Source organism: Metarhizium brunneum, chromosome 6 (assembly GCF_013426205.1).
Source record: "Metarhizium brunneum chromosome 6, complete sequence".
NCBI lineage: Eukaryota > Fungi > Ascomycota > Sordariomycetes > Hypocreales > Clavicipitaceae > Metarhizium > Metarhizium brunneum.
This window is the reverse complement of record NC_089427.1, coordinates 2,770,574-2,793,137: the sequence shown is the minus strand read 5'-3', so window position 1 is coordinate 2,793,137 and position 22,564 is coordinate 2,770,574. Positions and strand designations below refer to the sequence as shown.

The 22,564-nt window shown below is 54.1% G+C and overlaps 11 protein-coding genes across 11 annotated transcripts; 4 read left to right on the top strand and 7 right to left on the bottom strand.

The window, feature by feature from the left end:
• Nucleotides 1–567: 567 nt before the first annotated feature.
• On the bottom strand, nucleotides 568–952 carry G6M90_00g101860 (uncharacterized protein; the record flags this gene model as incomplete). The annotated part of the gene is made up of 2 exons (XM_014690673.1): nucleotides 568–695; nucleotides 811–952. 2 exons carry the CDS (start codon nucleotides 950–952, stop codon nucleotides 568–570), a joined length of 270 nt encoding a protein of 89 aa, XP_014546159.1.
• Nucleotides 953–1,671: 719 nt separating this feature from the next.
• G6M90_00g101850 (uncharacterized protein) lies at nucleotides 1,672–2,628 on the top strand (the record flags this gene model as incomplete). The annotated part of the gene is made up of 2 exons (XM_066131595.1): nucleotides 1,672–1,856; nucleotides 1,941–2,628. The coding sequence occupies 2 exons, from the start codon at nucleotides 1,672–1,674 to the stop codon at nucleotides 2,626–2,628; spliced, it is 873 nt and encodes a 290-aa protein (XP_065987657.1).
• Nucleotides 2,629–2,722: 94 nt separating this feature from the next.
• NAR1 (Cytosolic Fe-S cluster assembly factor NAR1) lies at nucleotides 2,723–4,537 on the bottom strand (the record flags this gene model as incomplete). Its single annotated transcript, XM_014690675.1, has 1 exon — nucleotides 2,723–4,537. The coding sequence occupies one exon, from the start codon at nucleotides 4,535–4,537 to the stop codon at nucleotides 2,723–2,725; it is 1,815 nt and encodes a 604-aa protein (XP_014546161.1).
• An 846-nt stretch (nucleotides 4,538–5,383) lies between these two features.
• iec1 (INO80 complex subunit 1) lies at nucleotides 5,384–6,545 on the bottom strand (the record flags this gene model as incomplete). The annotated part of the gene is made up of 2 exons (XM_014690676.1): nucleotides 5,384–5,964; nucleotides 6,029–6,545. 2 exons carry the CDS (start codon nucleotides 6,543–6,545, stop codon nucleotides 5,384–5,386), a joined length of 1,098 nt encoding a protein of 365 aa, XP_014546162.1.
• Nucleotides 6,546–7,785: 1,240 nt separating this feature from the next.
• G6M90_00g101820 (uncharacterized protein) lies at nucleotides 7,786–9,306 on the top strand (the record flags this gene model as incomplete). Its single annotated transcript, XM_014690677.2, has 1 exon — nucleotides 7,786–9,306. The coding sequence occupies one exon, from the start codon at nucleotides 7,786–7,788 to the stop codon at nucleotides 9,304–9,306; it is 1,521 nt and encodes a 506-aa protein (XP_014546163.2).
• A 403-nt stretch (nucleotides 9,307–9,709) lies between these two features.
• Nucleotides 9,710–11,087, bottom strand: AMT16 (Phospho-2-dehydro-3-deoxyheptonate aldolase AMT16; the record flags this gene model as incomplete). Its single annotated transcript, XM_014690678.1, has 4 exons — nucleotides 9,710–9,870; nucleotides 9,979–10,881; nucleotides 10,941–10,998; nucleotides 11,082–11,087. The coding sequence occupies 4 exons, from the start codon at nucleotides 11,085–11,087 to the stop codon at nucleotides 9,710–9,712; spliced, it is 1,128 nt and encodes a 375-aa protein (XP_014546164.1).
• Nucleotides 11,088–12,406: 1,319 nt separating this feature from the next.
• On the bottom strand, nucleotides 12,407–15,202 carry G6M90_00g101800 (uncharacterized protein; the record flags this gene model as incomplete). The annotated part of the gene is made up of 7 exons (XM_014690679.2): nucleotides 12,407–13,413; nucleotides 13,489–13,593; nucleotides 13,649–13,676; nucleotides 13,731–13,736; nucleotides 13,819–13,846; nucleotides 13,925–14,983; nucleotides 15,126–15,202. The coding sequence occupies 7 exons, from the start codon at nucleotides 15,200–15,202 to the stop codon at nucleotides 12,407–12,409; spliced, it is 2,310 nt and encodes a 769-aa protein (XP_014546165.2).
• A 666-nt stretch (nucleotides 15,203–15,868) lies between these two features.
• On the bottom strand, nucleotides 15,869–17,873 carry cyp15 (Peptidyl-prolyl cis-trans isomerase cyp15; the record flags this gene model as incomplete). The annotated part of the gene is made up of 3 exons (XM_014690680.1): nucleotides 15,869–16,006; nucleotides 16,076–17,736; nucleotides 17,792–17,873. The coding sequence occupies 3 exons, from the start codon at nucleotides 17,871–17,873 to the stop codon at nucleotides 15,869–15,871; spliced, it is 1,881 nt and encodes a 626-aa protein (XP_014546166.1).
• Nucleotides 17,874–18,525: 652 nt separating this feature from the next.
• On the top strand, nucleotides 18,526–19,296 carry G6M90_00g101780 (uncharacterized protein; the record flags this gene model as incomplete). The annotated part of the gene is made up of 2 exons (XM_014690681.1): nucleotides 18,526–19,055; nucleotides 19,122–19,296. 2 exons carry the CDS (start codon nucleotides 18,526–18,528, stop codon nucleotides 19,294–19,296), a joined length of 705 nt encoding a protein of 234 aa, XP_014546167.1.
• Nucleotides 19,297–19,509: 213 nt separating this feature from the next.
• On the bottom strand, nucleotides 19,510–20,859 carry G6M90_00g101770 (uncharacterized protein; the record flags this gene model as incomplete). Its single annotated transcript, XM_014690682.1, has 2 exons — nucleotides 19,510–20,447; nucleotides 20,562–20,859. 2 exons carry the CDS (start codon nucleotides 20,857–20,859, stop codon nucleotides 19,510–19,512), a joined length of 1,236 nt encoding a protein of 411 aa, XP_014546168.1.
• A 632-nt stretch (nucleotides 20,860–21,491) lies between these two features.
• Nucleotides 21,492–22,310, top strand: SLD5 (DNA replication complex GINS protein SLD5; the record flags this gene model as incomplete). Its single annotated transcript, XM_066131594.1, has 3 exons — nucleotides 21,492–21,616; nucleotides 21,709–21,889; nucleotides 21,951–22,310. The coding sequence occupies 3 exons, from the start codon at nucleotides 21,492–21,494 to the stop codon at nucleotides 22,308–22,310; spliced, it is 666 nt and encodes a 221-aa protein (XP_065987694.1).
• Between the last annotated feature and the right edge of the window lie 254 nt (nucleotides 22,311–22,564).

The window sequence follows — 22,564 nt, the reverse complement described above, 5'->3', positions numbered from 1 at the left end:
GCCATGTCGTCTGATGAATACCTGGGAATACTTGGATGGAAGTTTAGCTGTTGTGGGCGGCATTCTTTTACAGATGCTGGCGTGATCATGCAGCGCAGTTTGATCGCGGGTTCGCTGGATGTGTCAATGAGACGGACTTCCTGTTCGACTTCTGGATAAGTTTCGTTTATATGAAGATGTATGAGGGATCCATGGAGTAAGGAATACGAGAAACCAGCGAGTAAAGGCTCATCCGGAGAAGAAGCACGATACAAAGTGTAGTATTCTTAAAAATTCTTTTGCTTTGTTTTATTTTCTTTTAAACGGCATTTCGCGCCGCGAGCTGAACAACGTTGCACCGCAGCGTAGGACAGCAAAATGCCTTGCATTATACCATCTACGCATTCACCTAATCCAGGAATATCTCAGGGGCCAAGGGACAAAGAACATCCATGCCCAGTTTCGCTATTCGTTACAGTCTTACACTAATATCATCGCTGCACGGAGCAGGAGAGTATGCGAAGCATACAGATGAGGCATGAACAAAATGAATCAAGGATACCGTCAAACAAACAACTGCGAAACTTCCTAGCCACTTCGGTCCTTGACAGCCTTCATCCTCGCCAGCCATGTCCTCTCCATGTCCAGCGTCACGCCTTGCGGATAGAGCTGTGGATCGACACCTTGGCGGACTACCAAGGGATCAGGATACTTTTCTATAAATGTAGTCTAGTCAGCAAGGCCAATTCCATCCGTGGGCGTGTGATAATTCCTCGACACAGGTTTACGTGACGAGCTCAACACTCATGGACTAGTACGACTGGGACTAACGTGAGCGGAATGCCTGGTCTGACAATCTAGCCATGGCCTTTTCGTATTCATCCTTTTTCCTGGAACTGTTCCCAACAGGCGTGACTGGTTCGGCCACCTCATATTGAGGCTGGGAGTGAGAGGACACGGGCACGCCAGCCATGGGAATCGCGCCTGACAAGTCGTCGAGGCGGAAGGGGACAGTTGGTGTGACGGTTGGCGAGCTTGGGCTATGGGATTGTGTGCTGTTGGAGATGTACGGAGTACACGAAACGGAATCGCAGACGATGGATCTGGACACAGTCCCTGCGCTGCTCAAAAATGCCAGGCATCAAGAATATCTCAAAAGGAAACCCGATCCGGCCCCCACGACGCAGAGGGCCCCTCTCACCCTCTCTAGTTGACCCCACTGCGCGGCGTCGTTTGTGGTCAAGTGTCGAGTCCTTTCCGACCAGACCAGACCAGACATGACTTCCCGCGGGAACTTGGTTGCTGCACCGAAAATGGCACTGGGCCGCAAGTACCAGTCGGCCCACCACCAGACATCCTAGGGCACAAAGACTCTGGCCAGCGACGGACATGGAGTATTAGCGCGGTTTCGCTTGGCTCTACTTTTGGAACCGTGGACACCATACTCCTCTCATGCCTCCGACGACGAAGTCTGCATCCCCACCGGGCTGCTGTGCCTTTTTGCAAGCAAAGCATTCTTTGCCGTCCTCCTTGATGCTTCCGTCCTGAGGGAATTGGCGCTGCCTGGTTGTTCTGCTGGATGCACCATCGTTGCTGCTGCCAGCACCTCCCCATTCCCATCCACTCATCCACTCATCCACTCATCCACTCAATCGAACTGGGCGTCATACGACGAGGAAGTCGCCGCTCAAAATGAACAAGTCCGGCGTCCCGGATGCCTGGGACGACGATTGGGAAGCCCAGGCGGACAGAGGGGCCGTGGAAGACGACGAGAACCACCAGCAGGGCGGTGTTTCCCTCCAGGCCGCGCAGCCCTTGACGAAAGCCGAGCGCATCACGCAGCATGAAGAGGCGAATAGAAAGATGTGGGAGTCTGCGTATGTCTGCTGTAGCAACACCCTCTCCTTCCCCAGCCCAGCCATGCCGCTTCTTCCCCTGCTCCCACTAACATTGCCATCCAGAGACGCAACTCCCCAGACATTCCACTACCTCGAAGCCAGCAGCACTGTCCCCCTAACGTCCACATTCAAGCCCCAAGTCAAGGTGCTTAGCCGCAAACCCATGATTGCCAAACGCGATGCCACAACGGGCATGTCCCAGCTCTCAATGGACGACGACGACGGCGAAAGGGACCCAAAACAGCCCCAGCCCACCGCCGAGGAGATCCGGGCCAAGCAGAAGCGTGACCTGGAGGAGAAGCAGAGGCGGTACGACGAGGCGCGGGCCAAGATTTTTGGGGAGTCGAACCCGTCAAGTAGGGGATCATCCCCGGGGACGGTGACGCCGCCCCGGGGGGAGAGTAGACATTCGGGGAGGGGTCGTGGACGAGGGGGAGGGGGAGGGCAGCGAAATAATGGTGGTATTACGAATGACGGCGGGAGACTGCCAGATATGAGGAGGGCCAACAATCAAGCCTCGTCAAGTAGGGAGCTATACGACCCAAGCTTCTCGCCAAAACCGGATGCGATGGCTCAGCGGCGTGGAGGAGGGGAGAGTGACGGCGGATCAGGCAGAGGCACGACATTGAGGGATGACCAGTATCAATTTCAAGCACCGCAGCCACAGCCAGCTATTCGAATGCCGAGGGGACCCGACGGAACTGGCCGGGGGGGATTTGGATTTGCACGTCGCGGTGGGAAAGAGAGCTGATGTTTGGCATATGTCTTCGACAAAAAGAGAGACAAAAACATCCTGATATTTTCGATTCTCTCTTCGTTACAGAAAGAGAGGGAGACAAGGATGACTACCACCCGCCGCCAACTTTACCAGCCAACTGAACCACTTTTTCGGCTTCAGTCCCCTTTCCGACGTCGCTTATGACCTCGCGATACGTCGTGAATGCAAGTCTATCTATGCTAATGCCCGTTACCCCACACCAGTACGCCAGGGTATCATGTATATACGAGCGAGAGATGCCACCCACGACATCCTCGCTGCTCCGAACACCATCGTCATTACCATTTACTGTATCCGCACCATCCACCACCTCTTCACCTGAAAAATACGCCTCGTCGACTTCCGCCAGCCACTCCTTTTGTTCCTGAGGACCCGGTTTGCCCGAATATTGTTTGCTCCCCTGAGCCACCAGATCATCAGCCTTGAGCTGGCCGCCACCGTTGGTGCAACCTCCTGGACACGCCATGACCTCGACGTAGCTGTACTCGAGAGACGCCGACTTGCCTGTCGGTCGTCGGGCGCTGCCAAATGGTTTGCCGCCGGGCATTCGGGACGGGCGGGCAGGTTTCAGCCTCCGGACCAAGTTTTGAATATTTCTGAATCCATAGTAGCGTGCCGCTTTGAACACAGGCTCGCCATTGACAGCCACAGCAAACTCTACAACATCCGCATTACGACCGCGCGTCGTTTGAATTTTAGCACCAGGTATTTGTGCAGCTTTGCACTGCAAGATATGATAGAGGAGGCCGCCCGAGGAACCTGCCATGCGTGGGACTCTTGGGGACGCTCGGGCGGGGAATAAGAAGCTGTGTAGTCGTGCGTCGGGAAATGGCACCGCAGGTTCTAGTAGAGAGCCAGTGGCGCCGGCGTTGTCGCGCGGGATATCGAAGAAATTGAGCCCTCTTGATTCAGCAAGCATGAGAACCTCCTTGCTTGTGATGACGCAATCCACGTCCCTTACGCCTCGTCCTGGAAGCCCTGATCCCGCCCACACCTCGTCCGTGAGCTCCTCCCGGCTGGCTTCGAGTTTCTTATCGAAGCACGGCATAACCGCCAGGTGCCATATCCTACTCGGCGGGATGCCCAGTTTCCTACTCAGCGTAGTCTTGAGAATCGTCCCCATCAGCGCCTGGGGGGACTTGACCCTCGACAAGTGCGGCAGAACATGAGGATGCGTCTTCTCCGCGTAGCACACCCACCCAGGACACACAGACGACAGTATCGGCTGCGCAGGCGCATTGCCCCCAGGCCTGGCCGTGCGCCCGAGAACCTCATCTGCGCCCAGGACAAGGGCCGCCTCCCTGGCGACGTTGGTATCAACAACCCACGTAAAGCCGTTCCTCCACCTCCCACCGCCGGCCAACCCCCAGCGTTCGCTCCGCAGCAGCCTGTCCAGCATGCGTCCTGCCTGTGCCTCGGACACGCCCTTGCCGCAGGCGGCCGCCAGGTTCGCCCTCGTCTGCGGGCTCACGCTCGCCACGAACAGCCTGGCATTCTCATTCTCCAGCCCTTGCACCCTGAGCCCGCCTCCCCCGGCACCGTCGTCGACGATGCTCAGCCCCGGGGCCGAGTCCAGCGTCGACAGGACCTCGGCGTGGCTCTGCAGGCTGACGAGCACCGCCTCCGCGGACGTGACGCACCCCGAGCACGCGAGACAGTCCGTCAGCGATATCTGTGCGGCGGAAGCAGCGTCGACGCCGCCGCCGCCGACCCGCGGTTGTTGCCCGTCGAGAATGACCTCGGTCTCGAGGAGCGCCGGATCCTGCTCCTGCCCCTGCCCTTGCGGCGGAGGAGCCGCCGGCAGCGTCTCGATGGGCTTTATGCACGCTACGCCCGGGGAAATAAAGTCGTTTAGGTCGTCGACTGAGAGAATGGCGCTCATGTTTGCGTCGGCGTCATGTGGGGAGTTGAGAAGAAAAAGGGCGGCGAGTTTGCGAGTTTGCGATTTGAGAGTGTGAATTTATTAGTACCTTCCTGAAAGGAAAGGAAAAATGGAAGCCTAACAAATGGAAAAAGGACAAAGAAATGTAGACGGATTCGAGGTATCGTTTAAGAGACGAGAAATAGCTCGAGTGGCAAACGGGAATTACTACCAACTCTGCGCATGTAATCATGTCAGTCGGTGCAGTGTCGGGCAATAAAAAGTCGGGGATTGGAAATGGACGTGCGGGCGCCGCTGAGACCCCGCCAACTAATAAGGTCAACTGGTCGTCTTAGTGCTGGCTGTGGCGGCTTGCGACATCGGCCGGAGGACGGGATTGCTCGGCGGCTGGACCTTTTTTTTTTTTTTTTGTTTGCCGTGGTGCTCGGCAAACTCAAACCAGCCCGCTGGTTCGACTTGGTGCTGGCGACTGGGTATTTCAGACCGAGGACAACTGCGGTATACGTGATGTGATGCTAGTAGCCATGTGTCTGCGTGGTTGTCACGGCGTAGAATATATTCATCCACGGCCGTGGTTCCCTATGCATGGATTCAACTCGGGCACTGGCTTTGCACTTGGCGCATTTAGGCTACGGCAAGTGCTTGAATATATCCCATTGAAAAAAGATATCAAAAAAAGAGAAATAACGCTCGTCCAAGGCATACCAATACCAAAGTCACAAACCCCCCCAACTCCCCAACTCCTGTCCTAATTAATGCATCCTTCGACCTTCTCCGTGTCAAGCGCCCATGCCATCCCATTAAACACTAGGACGGGAAACAACTGTTGTACCATCCCGATGCAACCTATGCCTCTGTAGCCTGGGCCTTCTTGGGGGGCACGGCCACGCCATTGCCGTTGGTTTTCTCGCTGTCCTTGGAGCCCACGACGCCAGAGACCTGAACGTCGGCGGTGCCGTCGAGTATGGCCTTGCGTCGGTCGTGCCAGTCAACCTCGCTCTTGATGACCTGTGACAGCAGCACTTCCTTCTCCAGCCACTCCTTGTAGTATACCTTTTCCCACTCCTTGCATTCCTTTCTGAGCGCCTCGCCGACCTCGTCGGCCCATTTCGACTCCCAGTAGCATTTGCGATACAGCTTGTCCACCGAGAAGGAGAGCTCCTCTGACGAAAACAGGTCGCTGGGCAGGGCGGTAAAGAAGTCCGAGTTGGCGGAGTCCCCGTTTACGGCGTCGCCCGTTTCATCATCGCCGGTACCCCCGTGTGATTGTGGCGTTTTGATGATGATTTTGAGCTTGTTTGACTTGCCAGCAGTGCCGGATTGCATAGACTTTGGCACCGGATCTGAAGGCCGCAGGGCCTCGGTTTCGTGGACGGTTCGCATGTGCTTTGCCAGGGCATCGGACCTGGTGAAGGAGCGGTCGCATTCTAGGACCACAATGTTAGCCATTGAACCTCTCCAAATGTAGGAGCAGCGTGTATTCTGTCCTACCAGGCAAGTAGCAATAGAAGGGCTTTTCCCGGGTGTGGCTGCGCATGTGTGCCTTAAGCGCATACCCGCTGGCATGGGGAAGGCCCTTCCTGCTGCACGTCTTCCACTCGCACGTGTACTTCTTCTGGCGATTCTCAATGTGCGAGTTGTGGATGTGCTCGACCAACTTGTCCATGTCGCCTTGGTCGCCGGCGGGGCAGCCATCCCAGTCGCAGACAGTCACCTGGTCCTGGAAGTCGTCTTCCTCGAGTCGTGCATTCACGGGTGAGCTGGGGATATCGCCTGAAGTGTCCGAGGATACATCCGACATGCCCTCGAGGGTATCCGGAACCGGCACGGCGTCGTGTTCGACTTCTGGCACAACGGCAGACGACGTGGTGGATTGCGCGTCGACTCTTTGTCGCTTGGACGGGCGGAGGGAGGCCTCGTCTTCTTCATGGCCATCCTCCTCATAGGCCTCGGAACCGGACCCCATTGATGAAAGAGGCGAGTCGGGGGGCGAGTATCGTCGTGCCATGGCCTGCACGTCGCGAATGGACCTCGCGACAGCTCGGGACAAGGTGTAACGAGGGATTCGAGGGTGTTTGACGAGGGTGGATTGCAGCAGCAGTCGTCGGTGGGAGCCGCGCAGTCGTTGGGGCGACTGCGAAGAATTGAGATAATTGAAAGATGTGGCCACGAGGCTGATGGGATGGGAAGCGACCAGACGAAGCTCGTCGTAGCCGAAAATTGGCTGCCAAGGGGAACAAGGCGACACACAGTGTGGATGCGCATGCACGAGCTTTTTGTCCTCCGTGGCCGTCTGGCGGCCCTGGCTGCCCTGGCGGCAGATGGAGCATACAGTGTGAAAACCGTCAGAGGCTCGCTCTTCGCACGCGAGCTAACCAATGCAAGTCGGCCAACTTCCAAGCATCCAACTCCCAAGCGGATCACAAACATGTCAAACATTCGTTCGGTTTGCGAAGCATCCGTCAGGTCTCTCATGGAAGGACTGGTAAAACTGATCCGAGAAAATTCGTCGTTGTAGACCGTTTCACAAAAACCACTTGGTTGTGCTGGAGCATAGGTAACGCTTGTTTGCGTTGCACGGCTGATGGTTGGTTTACTGTTAGACTCTGGTTCGAGGCACGATCAATGAACATGAGAAATCGTGTAAACGAGAAAATTACAGCGATAACCATGTACCTACACCAAGTTGGGGAAAGCCGGCAAAAGCCTGCAGTGTTCCGCCTCTTCAAGCGGCAGTACGTGTTGTAATGTAAGTAAATGATCGTAAACGCACCAAGTCTTTTGCCCGCCATATATCGAAACGTCTCTCTACAAGACCCTCGAGCATAATTATCTCAAAGGCCTCGAGATGTTACCCATATTGAATCCTATCGGACGAATGCTACCTTTTCGAGACAACAAGGTTTCCGTAGCTCTTTGCTGATGTCACAGTCTCACTCTGTATTTTGGGATAGGTTTCCTAAAAATCGCCTCCAATCCGAAACGGTCTCAAACGAGAATGGCAACAAATGTTTAAGAATAGTTTCCCTGTCCATTGTGTTATCGGCATTGCCGCCTTATAATTGGACGAACAGCTAGACTCTCGCCGACCTGTACGAGGTCAGCATACCGACAGATCAGGTTGATAGGAACTGATAGGAATAGCTACAGTTAAGATGACGTATAAATTAATTCCTTTATCCCACTCGAAACATCCAAGTTTGGAGGGCAACGGAAACCAAATCACTTCTTCCTTCTTCCAAAACACCATGATCACCATCTTCGTACTCGTCGCCCTGACGGGTCTCACGTTTGCTAACCCACTTGATTTGCAACCCCGAGAAGACGTCAAAGAGGATAACTTTGATCTTTGTAGACTCTTGGGATGTCATCGGCCGCGCACTGTCACCTGGACACTGGTATATACCATCACGTCTACGGCTACATCTTCAGCCACAGCCACAGCAACAGCAACTATAACCACCACTCTGGACTGCTCGCCATCTGCATCCACCACGCTCAGGACTACGGCTACGACATCTGACTTTACTTCTACCGGAACCTCAGCTCCTACATCGACTTCACCCGATACCACGGCTTCGATTGATACCACCTCTGCCGACACGGCAGCCCCGACTGATATCACTACGTCGACTGATATCACTACGTCGACTGATATCACTACGTCGACTGATATCACTACGTCGACTGATATCACTACGTCGACTGACACCACTTCGGCCGACACCACAGCTGCTCCCACAACTCTGACTGATGCTTCAACTGATGTCAGTGGCTCAACTGGTGCCACCACCTCGACTGGCGTGACCATCTCGACCAACACTACTTCAACTGGTGTCACGGCCTCGAGCGACATCACCATCCCAACTTACACGGCTTCAACAACTGATTTCACCACTTCTGCTGACACAACTACTTCGACCGAAGCCGCAACTTCAGGCACCACCACGGCAGAAGCCACAGACACCACCACAGCAGCCGCCAGCACATCATCATCATCATCATCGACCACGGGCCTCCAATCCCCCCTATCCACACTAGTCCCCTTCAACTGCTCCGCAGACGCCTTCTTCATCCAGGACCGCCACCTCCTCAGCGTCAACCTCCAGACGGGCGAGAAAAATACCCTGTCCTCCAGCGTCGGCGGCTCCTCCGCCCGAGTCAGCGCCATAGGCTTCAACCCCCTCGACAACTTCATCTACGGGCTCCAGAACAAGACGGTCGTCCGGGTCGGGCACGACGGCGCCCTGCAGCGCGTGGCCGAGGGCGACATGGCCGCCAACGCAGGCGACGTCGACAGCAACGGCCAGCTCTACTACACCGCGGGCGGCAGGGCCTGGGCCCGGGTCGACCTGAAGCCCGGGTCCGCGCGGTACGGGCAGGTCGTGGCCAGGGGCACGTCCGACTCGAGCGCCCTGCCGGGGAACCTGGCCGCCGGGGACTGGGCCTTCACGCCCGCCGCGCCGGGGTACCTGCACAGCGTGGCCGTGGACGACCGCGGCCTGTACCTGGTGAGGTGGGATCTGGCCTCGCACCGGTGGGAGGTCAGGCACAAGGGCTTGCCGGGCTTCGGCATCCGGGACGGCGTGTTTGGCGCCGTCGTCGCCACGAGCGACGGCGTCCTGTACGCCTCGCATAACCGGAGCGGCGTCGTCTTGAGGATCCCGCTCGACGACCCCGAGGACACGAGGAAGGTCAAAGTGCTGGTGCCCAGGGCGGGCTTCAGCGACGGCTGTAGGTGTGCTTCGATGCCGGATGTCGCGGTTTGATTGGGATGGGATGGGGCTGTGATTGGGGAGGGGGAGAGAGAGAGAGAGAGAGAGAGAGAGAGAGAGAGAGAGAGAGAGAGAGAGAGAGAGAGAGAGAACGGGACAATTTTGATGGAGACTGCGAGTTTTCTTTGGCAAAGGCTTTCCAGATATGTCATGATTGAGACTTTCATCTAATCCTCGTTAACTTTTGCATATTTCAAACTAAAATCCACCGCTTCCAACTCCAAGCCTCTTCCATGTGCGTCGACAAATCCTCCGTCCAATAAAAAAAACAAAAACAAGAGAGATGTGTTTTGGTCAGAGGGGAAAGAACAAGATGTATTTTCTTGCTGTAAGGCGCTTTCTGGGGAAAGATTAAAAAAACACCCGACATGAAACTTTTTTGCTTGCTTTGGGGTATCTAAGCGTGTCCGTTAATACCAAGAACCTGGCGCCTTTGCTTAACAGCGTCGGCGAGCACGTCGAGGACAGACTCGGTGTCTTGCCAGTTGATGCAGGCGTCGGTGATGCTGACGCCGTACTTGAGGGCCGACTTGCCCTCGGCGGGGACTTTTTGGTTGCCTTTTTGTCAAGATGTTAGTGCCATGCTCCCTTTTTTTGTGTTTCTTCCTTCTATGCAAACGAAGAGACACAAACAAAAAATGAAATAATCATCAAGCAGAGACGTACCCTCGTTGTGATTACTCTCAATCATGACACCCATGATACCAGTCTCCCCCTTGGCGATTTGCTCAGCAATATTAGCAGCAACCTTGGGCTGGTTCCTATGATCCTTGAGCGAATTACCATGGCTGCAGTCAACCATGAGTCTCGGAGAAACGCCCTTCTTCTCCAGGGCAGCTTTGGCCTCGGCAATGCTAGCAGCGTCGTAGTTGGTCCCCCGAGTGCCGCCTCGCAGGATAACAAAGCAGTCCTCGTTTCCAGTGGTGCCGACAATGGCAACGACACCGGGCTTGGTGACGGACAGGAAGTGGTGAGGGTGCCTGACGGCGCCAATGGCGTCAATGGCAACGCCTAGCGAGCCGTCGGTGCCGTTCTTGAATCCCACGGGGAAGCTCAGGCCGCTGGCCAGCTCGCGATGCAGCTGGCTCTCGGTGGTTCGGGCGCCAATGGCACCAACGGAGAGCAAGTCGGCCAGGAACTGGGGGGAGATGGTGTCCAGCATCTCACTGGCAATGGGCATGCCCTTGGCGGTCAGGTCGACGAAGAGCTGGCGGGCCAGGCGCAGGCCCTTGTTGATCTTGAAGCTGCCATCGATGTCGGGGTCGTTGATGAGGCCCTTCCAGCCAACAGTGGTGCGGGGCTTCTCGAGGTACGAGCGCATGACGATGAGGAGCTCGCCCTTGTGCTTTTCGCGAGCCTGCAGCAGGAGGTCGCAGTAGGCGAGGGCGGCTTCGGGGTCGTGGATGGAGCAGGGGCCGACGACGACGAGCAGACGTTTTCGCTCGTCCGTGTCGTTTACCACGGCGGCGACTTCATCTCTTGATTCGATAACGGTCCTCTTGGAAGCCGTGGTCTGGGGGATTTCGTGCTGCAGCAGGTCGGGCGGCGTGAGAGGGTTGTAGCCTCGAACTGGCGGACAGAGTCAGTCGGCAACAGGGCAAAAGGAACAAGGGACTAGGAGCGCGTACTTCTCCAATCCTCAGAGTCGGCCTTGTTGCCAACATTTTTGTTTTCAATGTAGAACTGCTGGGCACATGTCATTCATGAGTCACCCCGCCATATGTACAACAAGAAGGTGCCAAGGAGGGGCAGCGCAAGCGTCAACTTACCGACATCGTGGAACAACACAAGGGATGTATAGAGGGAGCGAAAGAATTGAGGGTTTGAAGAGTACAATTGGGCCAGCCGAACTGTATAAATCGACCGAGAAAACTGCGTTGTGCGATGGCAAGAGAGGTGTGATGTGCAGATGTAGACCTGCGCGGCAGAAATGGCGTGTCCCAAAATAAAAAAAAATAAATTTTGGGCCGCCGTCACACTCACAAGCACCCAAAGGATGGCCGGCGTCGGCGACAGCTCGAGGCCAAGATGAGTCGCACAGAGAGGCTCCCAGATCCATCCAACGGGCCAGGTGGCCCATTCAGCGATGCGACTAGGAGATGCACCGAGTCAAATGAACTACATACGATTGACACATGCATGCTTACATGCAAGTGAGCGCCTTTGACCCATCATTGATCACGGCATCCCACGCTTACTTGCTCCGATGCCCGTCATGAGATGAGAGGCACCGAGTACGGAGTACATATACATGCAAATACAGTCCAGTCTGGTGCAGTAAGCTGTGCATAAGGTGATATTGGTGGCTCCAGAGGCGACGGGTGGTCAATTGCCTCGCTGCTATTGGCCCGAGTGGCCCAAGTACATGTACTTGTTGTCTCTCTCTTCTCGGCGCCGCAACACGGAGCCCAAGCCTAAACATGCATTTCATTGAGGTATGTGCTGGTTTTGACAACAATGTTAACATTTTATCCAACGACATCCACCAAAACTTGCGTCATTGCAACCCTTGCTGGTCCACCTGGCGGCCCGTCATCTCGAACCAGTCAGTGCACATGTGCGAGTTCGCTCTCAACTCGTCGTGTGTTTTGACCGCCAGTAAGCTGGGGGAGTGTGGTCAAAAAATTGACGTGTCTGGACCATTCACGCCCTTGGATGACATGGCAAGATCCGCCAGCCGAGATCGATCTCTCAGGAGACAGATGACCTGGCAGGGGGACGAAGTGGTGCCTCCGTCATCTGTTGTGTCAAACTTAAACAGCCATCATGTGAGAACAACGACCCCAATCACAAAACAAACTCATCCCACACATGCCCTCGCCGTATTCATGCAGGGTTCCAGCGTGACGAGAAAGATGGTCCATAGAATAAGGATCAACAAAAAAAAGGAGAGAGGACGAGAAGCGGAGAAACCATGTACAGTTGTGCCATGTGCGTTGCGCTACAGAGTGTCCATTCTAGTTCGTATTCTATCGTGCCAAGCATGCATATACAATGTAAAACGACTTCATGCGACAAATTCGTTGCAAATGAGCTCTTCCCACGCCTTGCCGGTCGTCCAGACTTGCTGAAGCAAGAGTCGAGTAGAATGTACCTACAGCGCCACCCCCTCTTGGTCAATAACGTCTTCAACTCCCCGGAACAAAACCCCAAAGAATATCTCACGTACCTGTTTCATGCCGCTCTTCTCCGCATTGGTTAACCGTCCCAGGAGTTTCGTCTGCTGACGCTCCGTGAGGGCCTCGCAGCCTGCCGTGAATATCGGGAATAGATAGCGCGTCTTGGCCACCCCTCGAGTTCCAATCTGCTCTAGACATTGCATGATCCTCCGCACACTTCCTTGTACGTCCGGGTGGTCCGTTGCCTTTCCGAGGACTCTGCGGTGCAAATGTATCATACCAGCCCAGTGGAAGGCCTCGTTCACACCGGCCATTTCCGCCAAGTCCCTCATGTGAATACTGCCGGCCCTCACATGGGGACAAGGTCTTGAAGATTGCCTCAGACTCTCCATCAGGTGCTTTTCCAGCAACAGTGCTTGTTCCACCATGGTCGGCTGAGGACACCAGCCCTGCAACAGTTGGCCGTCCAGCCTGAATCGTTCGCCTTGACATTGCTTGGCCAACTCTGCCACTTGACCAAGCAAGCGCGCGCATTTCACCGATATCCCCATCATGCAATCAATCTCGTCCAAGTCATTGGCACATCTACGAGTCTCAGGCGGTGGGAAGTAGACCTGTGACTTACAAGTCATATCCAAAAGCGGCCCTGCCATAAGACCGCCCATGACGTCTATGTAACCCAACCAACTCTGGATAAACCACATCCCCTCCACCGTCGTGTCTTGGGGGCCGTGGTCCAGACATTTGGCAAGGAGACCTCTCGCATGGGCAACATGCTCGCGCCACGAAACGCCCCGGCCAAATGCACCGGGAGACATGATTTCCAGGGCAATGAGCATGACCGCCATGGCCAGTGTGACATTGGGCATCGGAGAAGATGCACCGAGCAACGACTCTCTAAGAGCTGGGAAAACAGACTGAGCCCACTCTGCCATTCGCATCTGAGGCAAGCCCGTTTCCAAGAGTTGCGACCGATGCGCAGCTTCACTAAATCAGTCTATGTACCTGTGCGTGTGAGGGGGGGTTGGGTTGAGACGAGAAGATAAGGAAGCCATACCAGAGTACGCAAGGATAAGACTCATCAAAGGCTCGCTTTTGACAGCCATAACCACAAGTTGTGTCCGCAAAGGGTTTGTATTGTCGTCATGGTATGGTACCAAGACTGCATCAGCCGCATTAGGAGGGTAACACAATGGACGGCATAAAATACATCATACCGTGGGAAGTGTGGTTCAGAAAGTGGTGCTATTGGCATGGTTAGTGTTGCACGACATAATGCAAGGGCCTGGGCCATCTTACAAAGTACTACAATGTCCAAAAAGTGTTAGTTGGTGACTTATCCATTGGTGGGGGAGGGCTTAATATGATATCTCCTCCAAGTACGCACCAGCAGGTTCATCTTGTTTCGTTTCAACCTGTTTATGCAACTCGATTAATATTTCCTTTCCCAGGGTGGTATCTGAGGGGAGGGTGAGATTGTGAGATTGTCTTACATGTCTGGCAATGGCTCGAGAGCCCAGGGTATCACTACTGGAACCACGTTCTTATAGTAGTATTGATTTAGGCCACTCATCCTGTCTCGAATTTGCCAAGGCATGGCCTCTTCTCCAAAGTCTACGACTCCGCTTGCGGAATTGTACGCTGTGGAGGGAAGCAGGACTACGGTAATGGCATCGTCATTCTTCAGCAGGTCCTCATCTGCTGCCCCTGAATCATAACCATAAAATGCACCATTTCCGCAAGGATATACATCTGAGCTGCTTAGAGTCTCCTGAAGACCGTACGCTCCTGGCTCCTCCGATAGATGCCCAGACTGTGGTGGTGAATTTTCAGAGAAACCCTTACCAGACCCCCAGGAATCAGGAGACCCAAGAGAGGGAAGTTCAGTCCAGTTTGAGCGACTTGTAATGTCATCACTGTATGATGAAAGTGTAGGAGTAAGCGGACTGTCAAGTACATTGGGGTACGAGGGCCACGTCGCCGACGTGCTTTTCTGTGTATAGCTCGGACAAGGCATTAATTGCGACTGCCCGATGTCTAGTTCTGTAAACTCGGTAAAAGACTTGGTTTTCTTGTGTACTGCAGCGCCTACTGCAGGTGAATTTACCAGTGAGCCTCTGTAAGGAGAGCTTACCGACGTAGTCCCTTGCGAGTGTCCAAGGTGCCGCTTTGCAATATAGCTCTCCGAAGGCCCAGCACCACTCAGGTGTTGTTGGGACTCATCAATAAAGATGAGAGTGTTATTAAATGAGTTTTCTTGCTTGCCAGCATCATTGGTTGTTGTCATGTTTTTAAACACCGTTGTCGGGACAAGGGGTTGCTGAATTCTGTCCTCACTGTAAGAGTCTGCACCATCCAGTTCCTGGCCAGAGATCATGAAATGGTCTGGAAGTTCGGGATTCTCGGCCGACAACTCATGGGGCACTTGGTCCAGCTTGCCCTCCGGCCAGGGGTTGCCGCAGCTGTTTTCTCCAACGAATTGGCTTTTGGTGTGCCGGCCGGACCAGTTCAGCCGGACGCTATAGTCGCAGACATCGCCAACTTTGAGACAGCTTTTCGATTAAAAAGTAAAACAAAACAGTCAGCCTTGGTGTAGCACCAGATGCGCCCACCTGGGAGTTCCAGGGCCTCTCGAGGCAGGACAGTTGGATCTCGGCAGACTTGGAAAATTTGCGTTACTGTTTCGACACTTACTTCTTACAATAGGGGTGCTCCTCGCCGCATTTGATTTTTTTCCCCTTGCAAGGCCTGGGAAAGGTTGAGTCAGTCATTGTGTATACCTTGTGTATATCAACGGTATGTGTGATACTGACCAACAGCCTTTGCGGCTCCTTCGCTTGGGCTCGCGAGCTCCTGGTTTTTTTTGGCGCGGCATGACTTAACGTACGTTTCATGCCTAGATGGATGTTGAGCTGGCTCCAACTGGGACAACAGAGGTAGATATCACAACGAGGGTGGCAGAATCTGATGATCATGCGCTGACGTATCCGAGGGCAGTGACGGCAATCGCGGCTAGGAAAACAATCAGGCCCAGTGTGATGGCGTGGAGAAGAGAGGTGACGAAAGCTGATATCCATGCCAGCCAAGTTTCAAACCAAGAAAATAGATTAAACACAATAGGAACGCGGCCCAAAGACGGAGGTATAGATTCATATACGCAATACCTTCAGCTTTGCTGGGAAGTCAAAATAGGCAATACCGATCGAAAAGGTTGGGCGCCCGCACCTAAAAATGTGCGAGACCCGCAGTCAGCCGTATGCACGGCCTAAAAGTTGGCTTGATCCATCAATTAATCTAGTTTGACCCTTGGCTTCAAGATTTTCGATAGATCAAAGACTGGGGAAAGCGTCTTGGATATCACAGGCAGCGTTCAAAAGGTTCTGCGCCATCGCGACGACTAAATGAGACGGGTGAGAATTTCGCCGTAGTATTTGCTTCTACATGATATCAATATTGAGGATTTTGATGTCCTCTTCGGGTTTCTCTTTGTACGTCCTGACGTTTTCGATGTTCTGAATAACATCGAACCCTTGAGTGGCTCGTCCGAAGATGGTATGCTTGCCATCCAGCCAGGGCTGTCAATGGTTAGTTGAAACCGACAAGGGCCTTAGCCTGGAGGGGTGGAGGGTAGTGTGACCACTTACCGTCTTTTCCGTGGTGATGAAGAACTGGCTTCCGTTGGTATTGGGCCCGGCATTCGCCATGCTTACAGTAAACGGCTTGTCGTGCTTTAGGCTGCTGAATTCATCCTCGAATTCTTTGCCCCAAATACTTTCGCCACCCGTACCGTCGCCTAGCGGATCACCCCCCTGGATCATGAATTTTTTGATTACTCGGTGAAATATCGTGTTGTTGTAATAGCCGTTCTTCGCGTGGGTGACGAAATTTTCCACCGTTTTCGGTGCCGCTTCGGGAAAGAGGCGTATGTGGATGTCCCCGTAATTGGTATGGAGGACTGCAGCACTCCCTGTCGCTGTCGCCTTAGCATTGCCCTCCTTCTTGTTCCCCAACATGGTTGGTCGCTCATTGTGTACGTCTCTGCTGGCCTTCTGTACGTCCTCTTCGTTGGTAAACATGTAGAAGCGAACCTTTCCGACACCGGTGGCAACCAGCATCGGGTCTCGGGCTTCCGCCTCTTGTAGAAGGGGATTGCTCGACGCGCCCATCTCGACAGAAACGATGCCCTTCTTCTGCGGCTGGCCCTGGTACAAGCCGAGGTTGACTGCACGAAAGTTCTCGTCCTTGCCGTAAACTTTGATGACGTGATTCGTGTACGTATTGAGGACCTTGATTCCCAGCATAGATCCATACACAATGAAATTCCCCGATTCATCAAATATGACGTTTGATTTGTGCCGTAGCAGTTGCGAGTCTACCTCTCGTTCCTGTGCGAGCCTCCTGCCGAACTCGACGCTGTCTAGTTTTTGGGACGCTGATCCCGTCTGCTGCATATCTTCAATAGCCTGCAGAGACTCATCGTACGTGCGCTGTAGCTTGCCGGAGCTGAAGTCGAATATGCGAATTTTTCGATCCGGGAATGAAAAGGTGACGAAGCTGTTGCCATTTGGCGACATTGTTAGACATGTTGGGACCGCTTTAGCCTTCTTGAAATCGAACAAATTGGTCGAACTTTTGTATTGGAACACATTGCCCGGCTTTTCGTAATTTCCGCCAGGTCGCCAGTATTCAATCATGCCGTTCTCGTCCGCTGATACAACGCAGTCGTAGAAATCATTGAACGCCATGATATGAACCGGGCTTCGGTGCAGGCCCTTGATGGTATGTATCGGTTGCTCGCTCTCACCGCGGCCGTCATAAATGTGTACTAGAGGCTTGGATTCCTCTGAAATTGCCAGCAGTGGAAACGATGCTCCCTTCTGATGAACCCAGCAGACGTATTTCGGCACGTAGTCCAAAGACAGCATAGACAGCAGGTCAAATGTGATGACATCAAAAATTTTGACCGTCTCGTCGACACCAGCGGTTGCGAAGCTCCGACCGTCCTTGCTTACGGATACGGCTTTAATCTCGCCGTTGTGTGCCTTGAACTCCTTGACAAACTCGATGCCCTGGGCAATCTTCTTCCAGAACTTGACCACGCCGTCAATGGAGGATGTAATGAGGAATTCAGTCAGCGGCGTCCATGTGACGAAGAGCAACTGCTCTTTGTGCATTAAGGACTTTGAATACCGCGCTGACTTTGGTAGCGCGGTGACGTAGAGCTTCTCGTAGGGCAGGACGCGGCGTTTCTTCTTGGGTGCTTCGGATGGGAGCTGGGGCCCCATATCATCGTCCGACGAGGAATCTATACCTTTGTTAGCTACTTGAAGGAAGTTCTGGAGGCCACCAAGGAGTCTTACCGGCTCCATCTTGTTCAGCGAAGTCTGCATGGCTGCGTTTTTGCGAGCGACTATCGTCGTCGCCCGCATCGGAATCAGGCATTTCTACCTGGAAAAGGGTTGCAAATGCAAAGCGGTAGGACCCCAAATGGGACGAGATCAGGTCAGCAGTAGGCGGTGACGAGCGTTTGCGGTGCAGATGGGCTCAATGCTGGGTTGATTATGCCATTCCCAGGATTACACTCGATTGTAACCATGCCTCAAGGGTCAAAATTCAAGGTCGCGCTTGCACTTGCCCGATGAGCTTAGAACAGCTCTTTTAGGTGACGGCCCCCCACCATGGGTCACCACATGCACTGTGTTGCACCAGACCGTTGACCAGTTTGGCGCAACCTGCAACCAGAAATTTTCAATGTTCCAACTCTGTTACATCTAAGTACTTATGTACTCGCATTATTGCTGATGTACGGAGTACGTGCCGAGTATTTTTCACCAGAACCAGATGTACGGACCTCTTGTTTGCCCCTGGGTTGAATGTTGACTGTCTTACGCAGTCGTCTCTGTCCTTTTTCGTTGTGCTGTAATTCGGGTCAGTTCCGCTCGTCACAACGCAGGGATTGAAGGCCTCGGGATGCATCCGCGCATCCAATGCTACCCCAGACTTCTAAGTTCTCGGCACCCTGTCCTCATTTATTGCAGTAGTACCCTGTTCAATTGATTTAGTATCTTCTTCTTCTTTTTAGATCCAAACGACCATGGCTCGGCATCATCTCCAGCGTTTCCCATCTCCGTCGCCTTCCATCTCCCTGGCCATGCACCTGGCTGGGGTTGCGGCTCTGGGTAAGGCGTTCCAGTTCTTATTCAGCTGGGACACTCCCTTGGCCAAGTCGCATGGATGGTACTTTCAATTCCTGACCATCATTGGTCTAACACTGTCTCTTGCGGTCTTTGCGCTGGCTGCTGTTGCTGATGTCACGGGGAGTACGGCATTATTTGAGCTTAAGAACCTCATATCAATCGTCGCTACTCCCCTCGAAGTCCTCGTGTCCACCTTGTACTGGGGTATATGCGCAATCGACACTTCTCTAATTGTCCCGCCTGGGTTTGAGCTATCGACCTGGGTAAACATTGGCTTCCACTTGGCGCCTGCTGTTCTTTTGACTCTTGACTTGATCCTGTTCAGTCCGCCATGGACTATCTCGGGCTACAGCATGATGTCGGTGAGCACCGTATTCGCCTTTTCGTACTGGTACTGGGTTGAGATATGCTTTAGCAAAAACGGATGGTAGGTGCCATTGGACAGTACTCCGTGGCATTTGTTGTAGAAATTCGTTGCTGACTAAATTTCAAGGTACCCTTATCCCATGTTCGAGCTGCTTACCACAGGCCAGCGGGTTTTGCTCTTTACGTTTTCAGCTGGTCTTGTGACGGCCTTCTCTAGCCTCTTGAGCTGGCTCTATGGTGTGGTGAATGACAATGAGCAAGCTCGGCGGGAAGCTCTCAAGCCCCTTAGAAAAGTTCAGTAAAGAGCTTTTTTTGGAGGATCAACAGCAGCAAGGAAACATGTGGTGGTTACAGCTGCGGTATCAAACAGGCCCAGACGTGCAGCGTAGCCATCATATTTAGCAGATCAACACTTGCGTATGAGTTGAATAGATTAATAACTATAATCTGCACTCTCGGCACACATCTAGCTATTTACATGTAAACTCACAAGCACATATGCATCACTGACAACATCACAAATTAGCCTTGACATCCCCAGGATACGAGACCTTCTTCAACAACGACCTCTTGATATCCGCGATAGTCTTTGCCCCGCAAAACCCCATAGTCAGATCGAAATCCGCCAAAATACCAGCAATAACCGCCTCGGCACCAGCAGCACCGTCAATACCCAGCCCATACACCACAGGCCGTCCCAGAAACACCCCCTTTGCGCCCAGCGCAACGGCCTTGAGAACGTCTGCGCCTGTCCGTATCCCCGAGTCAATCATGACGGTAATCTTGTCACCCACATCATCCGCAATATCTGGAAGGACATCCAACGTTCCCACGGCGCCATCCAGCTGTCGTCCACCATGCGTGCTGACAATCAACCCATCCATGCCATGCTCCACGGCCAACCTGGCGTCCTCGACGCTCAGGACGCCCTTCAAAACAATCGGCCCGTCCCAGTACCTCCTGAGGATCTTCAGGTCCTCCCAGCTGCGGCTGACGCCGGGAAAGACCTCGCTGCACCAGTACATGCCCGCCTGGACCTTGCTCTCCTCGGGCGTCTCACCATCCGTGCGCTGGGCAAACTTTCGACGGAACACGGGGTCGTTGAAGCCCACGTCGTCGCCCTCTCCGACAATGAACGGGACGGAGGCCGGGTCCAGGTCGTAAGGCCGCCACGCAAGCGTCCAGGTGTCGAGGGTGACGACGAGGACCTTGAAGCCGCTGGCCTTGGCACGCGTGAGGATGGACGCGGTGATTTCTTCGTCGAGCGGCCAGTAGAGCTGGAACCACTTGGGGCCCCGAGGCACCTTCTCCACGAGCTCCTCAATGTTTGTGGAGGCCGCCGTGCTGAGGGTAAAAGGGACGCGGAGGTTGGCGCAGGCGGTTGCGGTTCCGACTTCTTTGTCATCGTGATACCACGACTGAACGCCTATGGGGGCCATGAGAACGGGCGTGTCTGTAGCAAGTCGGTCAGCATGGCCTGTGGCGCTGTGCCTGGCTACAATTGTTCACAGGGCGGAAATTGGAACCACTGGATTCGTAGAACGGGCGAACCGGTCAGTTGGCGTACCGTATTTCTCTCCAAACAGAGTCGTGCTCAAGTCCCTGGGCGTGGTGGGCGTCAAGACCCTCGGCACAATCTTCCACTGCCGAAACGCCAGTCTATCGGCATCCATTGTCGAGCTCTCTCCTGCGCCGCCTTTGATATAGTCCCATCCCTTCTTGGACATGACCTTCTTTGCTTGCTCCTCAAGGCTGTTTGGATTGGTGGTCACAACGGGCGGGCTGCCTAGGAGGAGGCCCTTCTCGAGGATGGACCTGAGGTACTGAGCGTAGGGAACCCGCTCATCGTCGTCGCTTCCAGACATTTTGGCGGTCCTGGGCTTGGGCTTTTGCACCTATATTGGCGGGATGAGTGTGCTTTTGCTGCACGGCATGTCAGAGTGCCATGGCCCCATGGGTAGGCGTGAGATGCGAAACGGGTTTATATCCAAGGCTGAGCTGTTGTAAGCCTCGGCTCAAACGGACTTTGAAGGGGCCAAATCCGGGGTATTAATTGCAGCTACTCCGTCCCTGTCCACTTGCATGGGCCATTTCAATGTTGGTTCTTCCCCCACATGGCAGCACGGTCGAATCACAGGCGAATTGGACAACCCAGAGAGGCAAGTTGGATTCGCATCAAGAATCGAAACAGCAGCGTAAAAACTACGCATGTATAAACCATCTTTCCGCTCCAAATACTCTCGTCTCCAGCTCCTAAAGACCACATGCAGCCACTTAGAGCTCCAACCAGCATCCACCAATCCGCCGCCAAACCCGTCCACTGCCTGCCCCTCCACGCGCCACGAACTCCAATTCACCCCCACCATCGAAAAAGGCGGCATTGCTCAACTACACCACATCAACCTCGACTCGTTTCTAAAGGGAAAAGAAGACGAAAAGAAAGAAGAAACCCCCCAGACCACATGTCCCTTAAACTCTCCCAAGTCTTATAGCAACCATGGATATCGACGACATCCTGCGTGAAGTCGACCCCGCCACCGACTCCATCCCCTCCGGCACACGCGATCTACAAGCCCTGACGCGTCGATGGGTAGCAGAGCGCTCAGCGCCCGAGCTGTTAGAGTAAGTCCAACAGCGGCAAAGGTGTCGCGCAAACGCCTCCCCCATACACTGGTCTGGATATCGTACTCCCCTAACACGGAGGGAGAGAGCAGCTGGCCGTCCGACGGGCTCTTCGAACGAGTCAACGGCCGCATCAAGGCGCAGATTGAAAAGGTCGAAGACATGACGGGCGACATGGACCCAAAGGCCAATTTTTCCCTCATTGTACTGCAAACAGAGCTGGAGCGGTGGAAATTCCTCGTCAGAAGTTACCTGCGAGTACGAGTCTCCAAGGTACTCGCCACCTCCCTGGAACCAGTCAGGGACACGCCGTGCTAACCCTTCGACATGATAGATTGACAAGCACACCCTCCATTACCTCTCTACCCAAGAGCTCCGGGACAGGCTATCCCCCACGGAACTGGCCTACGCAACGAGACACCAGGCCCTCCTGCACAATCACTACCTGTCTTCTTTTCTAGGCAGTTTCCCACAGCAGCTGCAGAACTTGAACGACACAGCGGGGAATATCAGCATGATTGATGCGCCGGATCTGGACACGGCCGTCTTCATCCGCATGCTGAGGAGCGCCGACGTTCACGGGAGCGGGACGGATGCCGACGTCACGCTGCCGGCGGAGGAGGGTGATGTCTTGATTCTGAGGTGGTCCAGCGCGAGGGCGTTGGTGCAGGACGGGGACGCGGAGCTTGTGTGAGAGACGAAGAGCAATGGAAGGCGCAGGGACAAAACTTGACCCAAGAAGAGGTGCTCGAAATCCAGTCTAGGCTAGTTTGGAAGAAGCTACTTTGCGAAAGAACGGGAGGTATTGCTTGCTTCAGGGGCAAGCGGCACAGCCAAATCAGGCCCAAGATGAGGGGGGCATGCTGCCGCATACAAGGGATGCTAGCAAATAGACAGCCAGCGAAAGACGGCACGGAGACCGATTCTCATGGACGACAAACGGGCCTT